We start from the raw sequence: 16,044 nt of genomic DNA, 5'->3' as shown, positions 1-16,044 counted from the left end.
GGTGAGGAGCTCAGGTGTGCCAAGGAAGGACTTCGCACGACAGAGGATGCCCAGTCGGCGACTGGCTTTGGAGGCCAGATTTGAAATGTGGTTTTCCCAGGAAAGATCATGGCAGATAGTGAGACCCAAAAGCTTGAGTGACAGAACTTCTTGGAGAGGATTATTCAGAAAGTGGATGGGAGGGTCATCCAGTCGGTCTTTCTGGAGAGACATCGTAAGAGTGTGAGATTTGTCAGGATTGAAAGACATGTTCCATTTGTTTGCCCAGTCTGTGATTTTGTCCAGGTCTGCAGAGAGTGAGGAGGCTGCAGACTGCCGATCTGAGGGATGAAGAATGGAGCGACAGAGAGTAGAGTCATCAGCAAAGAGATAGAGAGGATTTTCAAGAGAGTCAGAGAGATCATTGATGAAGACCAGAAAAAGCACAGGGCCCAGAACACTGCCTTGGGGAACTCCAGCCTGAACAGGAAGAGGAGATGAGAGAAACCCATTCAGGGCCACAAGTTGACTACGACTAGAGAGGAAGTCCGCCAGCCATGCGTGGAGATTTCCATGGATACCAAAAGAGGAGAGTTTGGTGAGCAGAGCGGGGTGGAGACCGTATCGAAGGCACGTGATATGTCAAGGGAGACAGCTCTAATTTCCTGTTTGGCATTGAGGACCTCCATCCATTGTTGAGAAAGCAGAAGCAGCATGTCCAGAGTAGAGTGACCAGGTCTGAAACCAAATTGATGATCAGAGATCAAGCCAATAGAGAAGAGGAAAGATTTCATATCTGAAGCAATGATGGATTCCATGACTTTGCTGATAATTGGGAGAAGGCTGATTGGTCTGTAGTTGCTGGGATCTGTTTTTGCACCTTTTTTGTGCAAAGCGGTGATATTGGCAGGTTTCCAAGCAGATGGCAGATGACCTTGAGCAAGAGAGGGTGAAGAGAACAGCGAGAGGGAGTGAAAGAGCGTAAGAACAGGATTTTAGGACTCGTGGGCTGATGCCGTCAGGTCCAGTTGCAGAATCAGAGTCGAGGGTTGACAGAAACTTTTCCACCTTGTCAGGAGGAAAGGACACAGAGTCCAGGAGCAGCTGGGTACGACTGGGTACAGAGAGGGATGGGTTTGGGACACAAGATTTAGAGGCAAACACAGAGTTGAGGCATTCAGCTTTTTCACGTGCGGAGTCAGCCGTGTGGCCGTTTGAGGTGAGGAGGAGATGGAGGGGGAACAAACACCAGAAACAGATTTGACCAGACGCCACCAGGATTTGGAAGAGGGAGACAGATAAGAGAGTTCGGTCCTGAGAACGGAGAGATATTGTTTCCTGGCTCTCCTGAGGGTGGACACACACTTGTTTCGGGCTTTGTGAAAGGAAAAGAGATTTCCTTCCGTTGGATTAGCTTTCCAGGAGACGAAGCAAGTTGTTTCTGGGCAATAGCCTCACCACAAGATTCCGTGTACCATGGACGGGAGGAAGGGTATGACAACTGAAGACGAGATGGGATAAATCTGTGCATGAGAGAGAGCAATTTACTTTGGAAGAATTCCCAGGATGAGTTGATGTCAGAGGCGTTAGAGATGGGAGACCAGTCCAGATGATTGATGGCTGCTTGAAGACCGTGCCAGTTGGCCTGAGTGAAATGCCAGACTCGTCGACGCTGAGGAGGCTCTCTGAGAATGGTCAGAGAGATGTCCACTTTAACAAGGACATGATCAGATGAGCCGATTGGAGCAGAAGAAGAGCAGCAGACATTTTCAGGGAAGTTAGTCATAACCAAGTCCAGAAGAGAAGATTCTCCGTTGACTGAGATCTGGGTCGGGAAATTGACAGATTGTGTCAGTCCCAGTGAGTCACAGAAGTCCTTTGCAAGGGACTGTTATTGATTGTAAAGTTTTATAGATATTTTTTCCCGAAATAAAGGAGGAGAGAGTGAAGGCATTCCTAAGGATTCTTTATGTTTTAAAAATGAAGATAGAAATTTATATGTTGGAAACCAAAAAGGTTTTTGCACTCTGTATGAATTGTTCTCATAAATAAATGAGTTATTGTGTTAAGTGTAAAAAGAAAACTAATACTAAAAATATATCGTATGTTAAAGGTAACAAAAGTTTATCAAAAGGGGATATGTTTAGTGTGTGGCTCTGAAGAGTGTCAATTCATTTCTTAGCATAAAAGTGGGGGAGATATACAAATAAAACGTTTTTGTCGGGGGGTAAATTCACAACAACTGGAAATCTAAGGGAAATACACCGACTGGGATATTCTTTCTGTCGTCCAGGTACAAACTTGGAGAAAAGATTAGATGAGGCTAACAATTCTAAACATTGGTCTAAATTTGTAAATAGGCTTGATGATCTGGAGTCTGGTGTTGGCTTAGCGGTTAGGGTGCCGGCTTGGGATCCTAGGATCCTGGGTTCGAATCCCGGTCGATCGCTGAATTAACGCCAGGGGGGTTGACTCAGCCTGTCATCCTTCCGAGGTTGGCAAAATTGAGTACCAGCTTGCTGGGATGAATGATCCCGGTGTGTACCCCGGTTTAGAATAGGTACACCGTATCCCTGCGCATCGTAAGAGCGTGACCAAGGGTTGGCGTCAGGAAGGGTATCCGGCCATAAAAAAACAAACATTGCCTCAAGCAGTGAACCATGATTGCCATGGGGCCCGCAAGGCTAACCCCTGCTCTAGTGGGGAAAATGGCCTTAAAACGATCATTCATTTTCATTCATTTCATTCATCTGTATATGAAGCATGATATTGCTGAAGGGGAATACGACTACGTTGGATGAAAAACACAAAGCCGACAGAGTGATGTTGTATAATTTGTCGTTGATACAAAATCCAACGTTGAGAGAAAAAGTTGATAGGTTTATCGTGAAAATATTGATAAGTGCTAAATTGAGACTTGGGCTTAGTTATCAAAAAAATTATTAAGCTCTAATGATGTCATCAAGACTGAGGAGCAAATAGTTTTCGCTGAAAAATTACATAAACCTACAATCACAAAGTTTAAAAGAAGGAAGGTTTATTCCAAAGGTGTTGATTACATCTGATCTGCTGATTTAATTGAACTAAATAATGATTAGGGATACAAGCATGCTTTAACCGTTATTGATTTGAGGAGTAGATTTGCATGGGTTGTTCCTTTGAAAAACAAAAGGGGCAATACTCTGATGTTAGCTTTCAGTGGAATAGTTGGTGAAAGCAAAAGGAAACCAAAGAAGTTATGGACTGATGAGGGAACAGGGTTCCATTACAAAACATTTCAGAAATTTCTTAAAGATAATGGTATTGCATTATACAGCACCTTTAATGAAGAAAAGGCAGTTGTTATTGAGCGCTTTAATCACACTTTGAAAGACAGACTATAAAAAAATTCACACAACTCGGTTCTCAACAATAGGTACCTTTCATTTCAGATATTGTAGCTAATTACAACAATACAGTTCATTCATCATACAAAATGAAAACCATCAGAAACATTTACAAAATTTAAATATAAAAAGGAGATTCATTTGAGAAAAACAAAGTTCAAAGTTGGTGATATTTTAAGAATATAGAGATGGAAAAGTCATTTTTTAAAAGGTTACACCAAGAGATGGACTAATAAACTTGTTAAAATTGTTGATGCAATGGATACAATGCCTTGGACCTACAAATTATATGATATGAATGGGAAAGAAATGTTAGGTTAATTTTATTCACACTCACAGGAATTACAAAAGACACAGGTAAGCAGATACACTACATGACCAAAAGTATGCAGACACCCCTTCTAATTAGTGGATTCGGCTGTTTCAGCCACACCTATTGCTCACAGATATACACTACTCACAATAAGTTAGGGATATTGTGGGAGTGAGTTTATTTTTTTTATCGGAATTATAGGCTATGAGCCAGACCCCCCAAATTGACCGGTCGGTGCCATACAGATGGAGTAAGGCTCATTGTGATTTTTAGCAAGATATATGTCCCTAGATATGAAAAAAAAGTGATAGCAGTGTATAACTCTCGGCCATCTCTGTGTTATCACCCGAAATATTATTATACGCCTGCTTCGCTTCGCCAAAAAATGTGATATTTGCTAAAATTGGAATAAATATGTTTTTAAGGACCACAGAGTGCCGAGATCGAGATCGAGATCGTATTTGTTCGAGAGATCATGATAAACCTAGAGTGTGGAGCAAATTTGCATGCATTGTGAAATATAATGTAGCTGATGTTACAAACCTACTTTAGGATACTAGCTAATACCAAAAATTACACTGAGATACCAAAAGTAGTAGACGAATAAACCTAAAATGTTCAAAAGCTATGTTTCGTTCCAAAATATCAAAATTAGGGGGTATGGTTGAACATATTTTGAACTTTGCCAAAATATGTGCCCCAAACAACCACCATATTACAAAGTAATGATATATTCCAATGCAGTGGTTCCTTGCGAAGATTTTGAGGGGTCAAATGTTACTCTGGGAGTTTTCATTTTTGAAATATTGACAAAAATGTACAATGTGAATTCTGAACTCGAAGCGATTTCGACCACTTTTTCACTAAATTTAACATATTTTTTTGTCATTATATCAATATTTTGATAAATAACCCCCACAAATGTTCTATATTTCTATTACTATATTAGTTGGCATCCAGTATGCAAATTATTGGCACTCTGTGGTCCTTAAAAACATATTTATTCCAATTTTAGCAAATATCACATTTTTTGGCGAAGCGAAGCGGGCGTATAATAATATTTCGGGTGATAACACAGAGATGGCCGAGAGTTATACACTGCTATCACTTTTTTTCATATCTAGGGACATATATCTTGCTAAAAATCACAATGAGCCTTACTCCATCTGTATGGTACCGACCAACCCCCTTGGCTCATAGCCTATAAGGGTTATGGTCTTGAAATCAAGAATGCTGTGTTTTTTCACACTCATTAATAACCATAGAATTAGGACCAATAACTTTTTTCAACATAATTAATACACAAAACCAACCACACTGAAGAACCTGCCCCATCTCCCAGAGAATCCAGTACAAAATCCTCTTGACCTACAAAGCCCTCCATAACCTGGCCCCATCCTACCTGGCTGACCTCTCCAGACACACTCCCACCCGCAACCTCCGCTCTGCTGGTACCAAACTCCTGACCCCCCCCCCCCCCCATCCGGGCCAAATTCAGATCCTGGGGGGACAGGGCCTTCTCCATCGCTGCTCCCACCCTCTGGAACTCACTACCTCACACCATCAGAGACTCCTCCTCACTCACCACATTCAAAACATCACTCAAGACCCACCTGTTCAGCACTGCATTCAACATTCAACCCACAGCATTTAACCCCTGACTATCACTTCTCCTTCTCCCTCCTTTTGCTTTAAATATTTCCCTATTGATTCTTGTCTTTTTGCAATTGTTGTTTTCATGTTTTGTTATGCATTATGTTTTGCACTCTGTCAAAGCGCCTTTGGGCTTCATGAAAAGTGCTATACAAAAGAAATGAATTATTATTTATTATTATTAATATCCCTAACTTATTGTGAGTAGTGTATATAATCAAGTACACAGACATGCAATTCACAGAGACAAACATTGGCAGTAGAATGGGTGGTACTGAAGAGCTCAGTGATTTTCAACATGGCACCAACAAAGGATGCCACCTTTCCAACAAGTCAGTTCGTCAAATTTCTGCCCTGCTAGAGCTGTCCCAGTCAACTGTAAGTGCTGTTATTGTGAAGTGGAAACGTTGAGGAGCAACAGCTCAGCCACAAAGTGGTAGGCCACACAAGCTCACAGAACGGGACCGCCGAGTGCTGAAGCGCGTAAAAATCGTCAGTCGTCGGTTGCAACACTCACTAACGAGTTCCAAACTGCCTCTGGAAGCAACATCAACACAACAACTATTCGTCGGGAGCTTCATGAAATGGGTTTCCATGGCCGAGCAGCCACACACAAGTGTAAGATCACCATGTGCAATGCCAAGTGTTGGCTGAAGTGGTGTAAAGCTCGCCGCCATTGGACTCTGGAGCAGTGGAAACGCGTTCTCTGGAGTAATGAATCACACTTCACCATCTGGCAGTCCGACGGACTAATCTGGGTTTGGCGGATGCCAGGAGAACGCTACCTTCCCGAATGCCTCATGCCAACTGTAAATGTTGGTGGAGGAATAATTGTCTGGGGCTGTTTTTCATGGTTCGGGCTCGGCCCCTTAGTTCCAGTGAAGGGAAATCTTAACGCTACAGCATACAATGACATTCTTGACGACTGTGTGCTTCCACCTATGTGGCAACAATTTTGGGATGGCCCTTTCCTGTTTCAGCATGACAATGCCCCCATGCACAAAGTGAGGTCCAGACAGAAATGGTTTGGCGAGATCGGTGTGTAAGAACTTGACTGGCCTGCACAGAGCCCTGACCTCAACCCCATTGAACACCTTTGGGATGGACCTCACTAATGCTCTTGTGGCTGAATGGATGCAAATCCCCGTCGCAATGTGCCAACATTGAGTGGAAAGCCTTCCCAGAAGAGAGGAGGCTGTTATCGCAGCAAAGGGGGGGGGGACCAACTCCACATTAATGCCCATGATTTTGGAATGAGATGTTCAATGTTCAGGTGTCCACATACTTTTGGTCATGTAGTAATCCCCTTTAAAGCAATAGGTTGACACTTCACAATCCACCGCTATGCAGGGATGGGAGAATTAAAGTTGTTGTTTGGGAGTTAGGAATATAGAAATATAGCTTATTCCTGGACTACAATCCTCCTCAATCCTGAGTAGCTCTTCTTTGTGACCGCTCTCAAGAAACTCTTCATAATTATTCAGTCGTCTGAGTTGTTCTTGAAAATGGGTTCCTCTTTTCACCTTGAATTGAGCACCCAAGTCTAATAGTTAGTGGGGTCGATTTCTTAAAGGAGTTATTTGGAGCTGTTTTAAAGTATCTATCACATTGTTCCACAGCCTCCTGGATAGATTTTGGTTTATTAACAAACTTTTTTAACTTCATAATTGTTCGGAGTTTCTCCGTATTATAACAGTGCTCCATTTACAAGGGAATATTTATGGATGCTTCTTTGCTTAAAATAAAATATTCTTGGTGATTTAGCCATATCATCTCTGCTCAACAAAGATACTTGTACCAAGAACCAAGTTCCAACATATTGCGTGTCAATATACTTGATGGTGATGAGTGTTATAAGAAAATTAAATTATTCCCTAAAATAAAACATAAGCAAATATTCATTGGTCCACTTAGTGAGTATCATGAAATGCAGTCCCCCTCCCCAATTCCCCCTTAACAGCGAACTAACGTAGTGAGTGAGAATGAGCATCAGCGAATGTCTGTTAAACATCTTGAAATCTCAAGGATGGGAAGGAATTGGAGGATAAAATCTCATTGAAAATCAAGCGAGTCAATAATTAATCTTAATTTTCTCCATGACTTCAATGTTAAATTTTAGTGTGCTTCAGGACCCCCATTCTTTAACTACTTATTTACTTTCCCATGTATTTCCAAACACAAGCTTCCCCTTTCCAAAAAGCATTTTTTCTTTCTTCAAAAACTCAGACTATTCTCTCTTTCTTCACTTTTCTATCAATGCAGCTCTTTTATTTAAGGCCTGGCCTCGATGAGGGCTTATGGTACATGAATGGAGCCATCAACATTTAAAAAAAACTCATGAGGTAAACTGATATAGATGCCATTCTCATGTGATAATCAATGTAGACGAATCTGCCAGCAAGAAAGGGCGGATATGAAACACTTTGTGCAGATCGAAAAACAAAATCACAATTGTATTGAGGAATTTATGAAACCTCTCACCCACCTTAGTATGGATAAAAGCGGCGTCGTTCGGGTGGAAACTGAAAATCACGATTGTGTCAAGATATTATCAAACCAGGCGTTTCTGTCAAGCCCGTGATTGTGTTTACTTCCGGATCAGGAGCAGTTTCGGACGGATGAAAAGTCAAAATCATAATACGTGGCTTCGCAGTCGTTTTACCGCCATGCATTGTGGGACGAAATTATAGTAAGGGGGGCAGGAGAGGAGAAAGGAAGGGGAGGAGAAAGGAAGGGGAGGAGAAAGGAAGGGGAGGAGGTAGAGAAGGGGAGGGTGATGGGAGGGAAGGAAAGGGAGAGGAAGGAGAAGGGAGAAAAGGGGCGGATGGTTGAGGGAGGGGAATTGGCAGGGGAAGGGAAGTTTGGGTAAGGAATGGGAAGGGGAGGGGAGAGGGAGAAGGGGAGAGGTAGGGGAGAGGGTTTGTTCTTAACGTTGTAAAAATAATCATTTCCCACGTTAAATCCTCAAAGTTTGTAAGTTCGTCAAAATTTATCACATTTCCACCAGATTTGTTGTAATCCCATGTTCATCCACTCCAGCGACCACAAAAAACCGAAAACAGAAATCGAATCAGAGTTAGAATGAACAAGTGAAGTCCTGAAGAGCACTCGAGAAGACCATCTGACCCATAAATCCCCACATAAAGCCGTAAGTTGTTCAAAATTAATCGGGTTTACACTAAACTTGTTTTACCCACGGACCGACCAAAAAAATGTATTACTTAATAATAACAGGCCGCATATGTGTGTCGTTGGTTGTTATCCCCATAATTTGGGTTTTAGGAGGAACTGAGTCCTCCAAGGACTCGAAGTATCCATCCCTGCTTCGGTGAAGGATTCATGGGTCAAGTTGTGTTCTCAGAGTTTAGTTCCAAGGGCTCTTTTCAGGATTGTCACTGAGCCCCTCACAGCTTTCAACTGTAGTTTGTTTGTGGTCATGTTCCAGGGATGTTTTTGAAGATCTCTGGAAGGTTCTTCTTTATCATTCCTGTTGCCCAAATTATCACTGGTACAATTTTGACGCTGTTCAGCTTCCAGGATCTTTTCACTTCATTCTTGAGGGCTTTGTATTTGCTCATTTTCTTGATTTCTGCATTACTTCGGCCAAAATCGCTGGGTACTGATATCTCAATCAGCTATGCAGTCTTTTCCTTTTTGTTCCTGAGTTTTATGTTCAGTCGCAATGCTTAGTTTTCGACGTTCACTCTTGATGGAATCATCAGGTCATATGTGATCATTATATCCTTGTTTTCAACGATTGCTTTTGGTTCATGTTTCCTTGAGTTTTGTGGAACTGGGATATTTAAATTTCTGCAGATGTGCCAGTGGATTACTCCACATACCTTGTTGTGCTTTTGGATGTACAGCTCCTCTGACATGAGTATTTTCCATCCCGATATGAGGTGACTCGAGATTTCTGTTTCGACTTTGCAGAACCTACACTTGTCCGATTGACTCAGTCCTGCCATATTGTTAAATCCATTGGTGCAGTGTCCTTGGTCTTGGGCATTAATTAATGATTCGTTCTCATTCCCAATTGAGCTGGCCTCTTCTTAGCCATACCAGTGATCCTTTTTTGTCGATCCCCAATCTGTTCAACTCTTTTTTTTTTTTTCCCTGCTCTTTTGTCTTTCTCCCAGTCTCTTCAATCTCTTCCATGAGTCTTGGCTATGTATGAAACGGCAAAAAAAAAAGTGTTTCACGCGCTGTTCACGGCATTAAAAAAAAAAAATCGGGGTCTGAGGGGTCTACCGGCAGTGAAAGTGGATCCAGGTTTGACCCCCAAAATAGGAATTTGCTTTTTCCTCTGAAACTACACACACTATTTCGATGAAACTTTACCACAACCTTCATCACCCGTGATGCACCAAAGTTTGTTCACGGCATTAAAAAATCTCTACCCCTGTGGAGGTCTACAGGGGACTTGCCCCCAAAAATAGTTTTTTGCTTTTTTCTCAGAACCGACACACACAATATTGATGAAACGTCACCATAACCTTCATAATCTGTGATGTACCAATGTTGGTTCAAGGCATTGGAAAAATTGGGGTCTGAGGAGGTACACGTGGTGGGAGAGGGGGGAGGGAGGGGGTTGCCCCCCCAAAATAGGTTGTTTTTTTTTTTTGTTTATTTAAAGTCTTATGATTTTGTTAGTGTATTTCTACATGCTGCCGTCTTCTGGCAAGCATTGAAATTGGTTTAAAATACCTTTAGTCAGTGAAGTATACTGTTTATCCCACCAGGTGAGCGCCAGGGGTATTGCCCCTATGTTTTAAGGTTGGATGACTGATGAAAAGATTCTCTACAAACTGTACGATCATTCTTTGTTGTGAATTATCTTGTGTGTTTCAAGGGTGAATGACCGAGTAAAAGATTTTCCACAAGTTGTGCATTCGTATGGGCGTTCACCAGTGTGAATTCTCATGTGCCTTGCAAGGTTGCATAAATGATTAAAAGATTTTCCACAACTTGTACATTTGTATCGGCGTTCATCATCATGAATTATCATGTGTTTTAAGGTTGCATGAATGATTAAAAGATTTTCCACAACTTGTGCATTTGTGTGGTCATTCTTTGTTGTGAATTATCACGTGTGTTTTAAGGGTGAATGACCGAGTAAAAGATTTTCCACAAGTTGTGCATTCGTATGGCCGTTTATCGTTATGAATTATCATGTGTGATTTAAGGTGGGACGACTGATTAAAAGATTTTCCACAACTTGTGCATTTGTAGGGGCATTTATCGTTATGAATTATCATGTGTGTTTTAAGGGTGAATAACCGACTAAAAGCTTTTCCACAACTTGTGCATTTGTATGGGCGTTCACCATTGTGAATTATCATGTGTGTTTTAAGGGTGGATGATCGATTAAAAGCTTTTCCACAACTTGTGCATTTGTATGGGCGTTCACCATTGTGAATTTGCATGTGTCTTGTATGGGTGGATGATTGATTAAAAGATTTTCCACAACATGTGCATTTGTATGGGCGTTCATCATTATGAATTGTCATGTGTGTTTTAAGGGTGGATGATCGATTAAAAGCTTTTCCACAACTTGTACATTTGTATGGGCGTTCACCATTGTGAATTATCATGTGTGTTTTAAGGGTGGATGACCGATTAAAAGCTTTTCCACAACTTGTGCATTTGTATAGACGTTCACCATTGTGAATTCGCATGTGCCTTGTAAGGTTGGATGAATGACTAAAAGATTTTGCACAACTTGTGCATTTGTATAGACGTTCACCATTGTGAATTCGCATGTGCCTTGTAAGGTGGGATGAATGATTAAAAGATTTTGCACAACTTGTGCATTTGTATAGACGTTCAACATTGTGAATTTGCATGTGCCTTGCAAGGGTGGCTGCGTGATTAAAAGATTTTCCACAACTTGTGCATTTGTATGGGCGTTTATCGTTATGAATTATCATGTGTGTTTTAAGGGTGAATAACCGACTAAAAGCTTTTCCACAAGTTGTGCATTTGTATGGGCGTTCACCATTGTGAATTCGCATGTGTCTTGTTAGGGTGGATGATTGATTAAAAGATTTTCCACAACTTGTACATTTGTATGGACGTTCATCATTATGAATTATCATGTGTGATTTAAGGGTGGACGATCGATTAAAAGATTTTCCACAACTTGTACATTTGTATGGGCATTCACCATTGTGAATTCTCATGTGTGTTTTACGGGTGAATGACCGACTAAAAGCTTTTCCACAACTTGTGCATTTGTATGGGCGTTCACCATTGTGAATTCGCATGTGCCTTGTAAGGTGGGCTGAGTGATTAAAAGCTTTTCCACAACTTGTGCATTTGTATGGGCGTTCACCATTGTGAATTCGCATGTGCCTTGCAAGGTGGGCTGAGTGATTAAAAGCTTTTCCACAACTTGTGCATTTATATGGGCGTTCACCATTTTGTTTTTTCAGGTGTGATGTCAAGCTGGATGGGTGACTGAAGGATTTTACACAATTTTTGCATTTGTATGGGTGTTCATCTTTCTCTTCTTTGTGACCCTGGTGTAAATTATTACATTCAAACAATTCATTATCCTTTTTGTTGTGTTTGTAAAAAGTCCTCTTTGTTTCAGTGGGCGAGTCCTGCAGGCCTGTGCTATTCATAAAAGGAGGTGCAGTCTCCCTTGTAGATTCAATGGATCCACCTGTAAATACATCACATGACCTGTTAAAAAAAACATAACCTTCTTTTGTTCAATACTCGTCATATAATTCTGACAAACATGTGCAAACATGTACATTTGTATTTGTTACACTGCAAAAAAGCTTTAAAAATATCCTTGATGTAAATATACAGAACAGTGCAAAAACTTGGGTTTTCTCCAAGATACTCATCCTATTGTGGTTTTAGGAAACCACTCAGAGGCAATGGCAACGACCATTACAGGTCCCTCAGTGTGGTTATTTCCATAGTGCAAGATGAGAATAGCTCCTTCCCCTTGTGTCGTGGGTTGGAGTGTCATATATTATATATATATTTATATACACGCTTAAAAAAAAGAAACTTGACAGAGGTGAAAATAAGAATTGTCAGAAAAGATAAACGGAATATAACTCAATTTGAATACCTCTGCATCTATCCTTGCCGATATCTCTATTGGTGGGGTATAAAAGGCCACAACAACGGTGGTTCACCCTATGGACACGGTACAACAACACTGGAAGTGTTCGCGACAGACGCAGGTCAGGTCGACCGAGAGTAACTACCAAGATCGCTATATCCAGTTGCGACATCTCCGTGAATGAACCACAACAGCAACATCCCCGACTACCCAAATCCCTGGGCTACGCAGAATCTCCGACCAGACAGTGCGTAACCGACTGCGGGAGGCAGGACGTTTTGCCAGAAGACCAGTGCAACGTAACGTCTTGACACCACGTCACCTGGCTGAACGTCTGCAGTGGTGCAGACAGAGAGTGAGATGGGCACGTGCAAGATGGAGGGCCGTTCTGTTCACAGATGAGTCCCGCTTTCTACTGAGAGGCACTGATGGACGTGCACGTGTCTACAGACGTCGGAACAAACGTTATGCCCCAAAATGTGTGCAGCAAGTCGATCCATTTGGTGGTGGAAGTGTCATGGTGTGGGCAGGTATCCATCATGGTGGCCGGACGGCTCTTGTGCATGTGGCAGGTGCACTGACTGGGGTCCGCTCTAGAGACGAGATATTGTAACGTTACGTCATTCCGTTCATCAACGCTAACGGTGGACTTTTTCAACAAGACAACGCCCGACCTCATGTTGCACGTGTCTGCCAGGACTTCCTCCAGCAAAACGTTCAGATGTTACCCTGGCCCGCTCGATCACCCGACTTGTCCCCGATTAAGCATCTGTGGGATGTTTTGGATCGCCGCGTTCACCAGCGGAATGCCCCACCTCAGACACTCTAGGATCTGCTTGTGGCACTTCAGCAAGAGTGGCAGAACATTCCACAACGTGTTATTCAGGATCTCATTGCCTCCATGTGTCGCCGCTGCCAAGCTGTCATCAATGCTCGTGGTGGCCACACCAGATACTGACATTTTGGTCTATCCTTTTGTATTTATCAGGTCTGTGTATGTTGTTCGGTCAGTTCACAGTGATCATGTCTCTGACATTTGTAAAGTGATCCTGTTACAATAATCGAGCCAAATTGTAATGTTTGTATCAATCATATTCTCTCGGTTAATAAACCCATAAAACCTGTCGTTTCTTTTTTTAAACCTGTGTCAAGTTTCTTTTTTTGAAGAGTATATATGCGTTGGCGAAGGTAAGAGCGGCTTTTCACCTGTTTTTCCTCGGGGGTAATCGTTTCATGTGCGCAGCGCTTCTTGGACCATATGTGTGGTCCACGTTTTAATCTTGGAAGAATGTTTAATGTCCGTGAGCAGCTCTACTGAGAGGCACTGAAGGACGTGCACGTGTCTACAGACGTCGGAACAAACGTTATGCGTTCATCAACGAAGTATGCCTAATTGCGCCAAAACTTATTCAAAATGACGAGCTAAAACCAAACCATCACCCACTCAATTTCCCCAGATCTTTCCTTTCTGCACGATGCGAAAGTGCATCCCAATGACCGTTATTAATACAGAATTTTTTGGGTGGCATCTTCCTTTCCTACGTACACATAAAAAGCCATTGCATTCAGTCATTATACACGTGGAGGCCCCTGGAGTGGTCGGAAAATGGATGCGGCGATGCACTGCTACGGCGCTTGCTCCCATACCTGACCTGACCTGACTAATCACCTGGAGTACCGTCTCCATGTCGGAGAGGTCGTCATAGAGTTTTGGGGGTTGGAAAAAGTTGTTTTTTTCCACCTGGTCTAGTCACCCCCAGAAAGTGTTTGGATAGGGACACCTCGCAGGGATAAAACAAGACATGTTAAAGGGTGGAGGAGATCCCTGTGAGCCAACAGCCATCCATATCTGGTGCCCAACTATGTCTGCAGATGTCCTCCTGCAGTCGGGTTACCTTACCTCTTTCCAGGAGGTTGTTGGCAGGATTTGCACTCTGGCCATCATAAAAACACGTCATTCCGCAACACACACAAAGAACACAACTAAAAAAAACCCACTCCGTGGGTGTACTGTACCTCCTGTGCAGCTGCCCTTAACAGGGCAGCTCACTGGATGACGGGATTGTGGTAAAGCCTTCGGGACCCCCATTATTTGATAATAGGAGGAAAAGCATGGGGTAACTTTCCTGGGTTGGGTTGAGGAGGTGTGTGTCGGGGTGGTGCTGAGGTGTGGTCCACCAGACGACGGTGTCCTTGGGTTAACCTGAGGCGGTCCTTTCGGGTGGGTGCCTGGAACGTTCTCACTCAAAGAGAGGATGATCGCCTGTCTCTCCTATCATCTGAGGTCCAGCGGTTGAGCATCAGTGTTGTAGCACTTTCTGAGGTTCGGAGGCCAAATAGTGATGAGATCATGGTGGGTGGTTACACCTTCAACTGGTCTGGTCGCTTTGACGGTTATCATGCCCAAGGCGTTGCTATAGCTGTGTCCAATAAGCTGACACCCATGATAGTCGAGGTAACACCGGTCAACGAGCGTATTATGAAACTGAGGATTCGTCACTCCTTGGGTGTCATTTCCCTGGTTTTTGTATATGCTCTGACTGAGGAAAATGATCTCACTGTGAAGGAGGCATTCTACGCCACATTTGAGTCTGTGGTTGATCAGTGCCCCAGGAGAGATACTCTTCTAGTCTTGGGGGATTTCAATGCATCGATTGGCACTGATAGGGATAGTTATGACGCATGTGTTTGTCCCCATGGATCTGGGACTGTGAACCAGAATAGCACTAAGTTCCTTGGCTTTGCAAGAAGTAATGGACTTGGGGTGGCTGGCTCATGGTTTCAGTGCCCACAGCCTCATCGCTGGACTTAGTATTCCAATGCTGGCGGTGTGGCGAAGGACATTGTCCATGTGCTCATTGATGGCCGATGGCGGATCCTGCAGAACTGCAGGGTCTACCGGAGTGCTCAGTTCCTCAACACTGACCACCGGCTTGTTGTAGCAACTCTGCAGTTGCAGCTCAAATCCAAGAGAATGCTATCATGCCAGCTTAGGCTGGATGTGGGCAAGCTCAAGGAGGAGAGGGCCGCTGAGGAGTTTGCGAGCAGGTTGAGTGGGGTTTTGGGGGTCTGGATGCTTTGGGGGTCTGGATGCTTCGGGGGATCCTGAGGAGTTGTGGAATGACTTCAAGACCACCATCCTTGATGTTGCCGGTGGCTGTCTTGGAACCCACCATCAGGCGAAGAAGAACGTTGTCTCTCAGGGCACGCAGGACTCGGCTTGATGGCAGAGCTGAACTGTTCCGGGAGCTGAGGCCTAAAACTGTACGCTCATTGAGGGTGGACAAGGAGGCCTATGTGCGAGGAATCTGTGAAAATCTGTGAAAAGGAATCTGTAAAAATCCTTTTCAAAATCATTATTTGCCTTTGTTCTCATCTTTGTATTATCTATCTATAATTCCAGTAATCTCTGTTTGTACGTTTGTCTGTGACCGCTGTTTCTCGACAACCACGGGTCCGATATACTTTTAACTTGCCAGGTATATTGCTGGGGACCCGAGGATGTGCCTTTTCAAGGTTTCATATTAATCGGACAATTACTTACCGAGCTATGTCCAAAAAACGATTCAACCAATCAGAGAGCAGCGAACTATCGCGTGTGCCGAACGTGGCGGACACACTCTGCCTCG

The 16,044-nt window shown here is 43.1% G+C and overlaps 1 protein-coding gene across 10 annotated transcripts in view; it reads right to left on the bottom strand.

The window, feature by feature from the left end:
- Positions 1-3,317: 3,317 nt before the first annotated feature.
- The window catches only part of LOC137428471 (uncharacterized), a 165,804-nt gene continuing 153,077 nt past the window's right edge, over positions 3,318-16,044 (bottom strand). For 8 of the 10 annotated variants that reach the window (XM_078778258.1, XM_078778260.1, XM_078778262.1 and 5 more), the window contains one exon: positions 3,318-11,998. In XM_078778258.1, the coding sequence (XP_078634384.1) occupies positions 10,398-11,998 (1,601 nt within the window). In that variant the 3' untranslated portion in view covers positions 3,318-10,397. Of the gene's footprint in view, positions 12,019-16,044 lie in introns of all 10 variants that reach the window. The other 2 variants (XM_078778270.1, XM_068116824.2) reach the window with 1 other exon arrangement.

Source organism: Myxine glutinosa, chromosome 5, assembly GCF_964187855.1.
Source record: "Myxine glutinosa chromosome 5, kmMyxGlut1.1, whole genome shotgun sequence".
Lineage (NCBI taxonomy): Eukaryota > Metazoa > Chordata > Myxini > Myxiniformes > Myxinidae > Myxine > Myxine glutinosa.
This window is presented reverse-complemented; position numbering and strand designations above follow the sequence as displayed.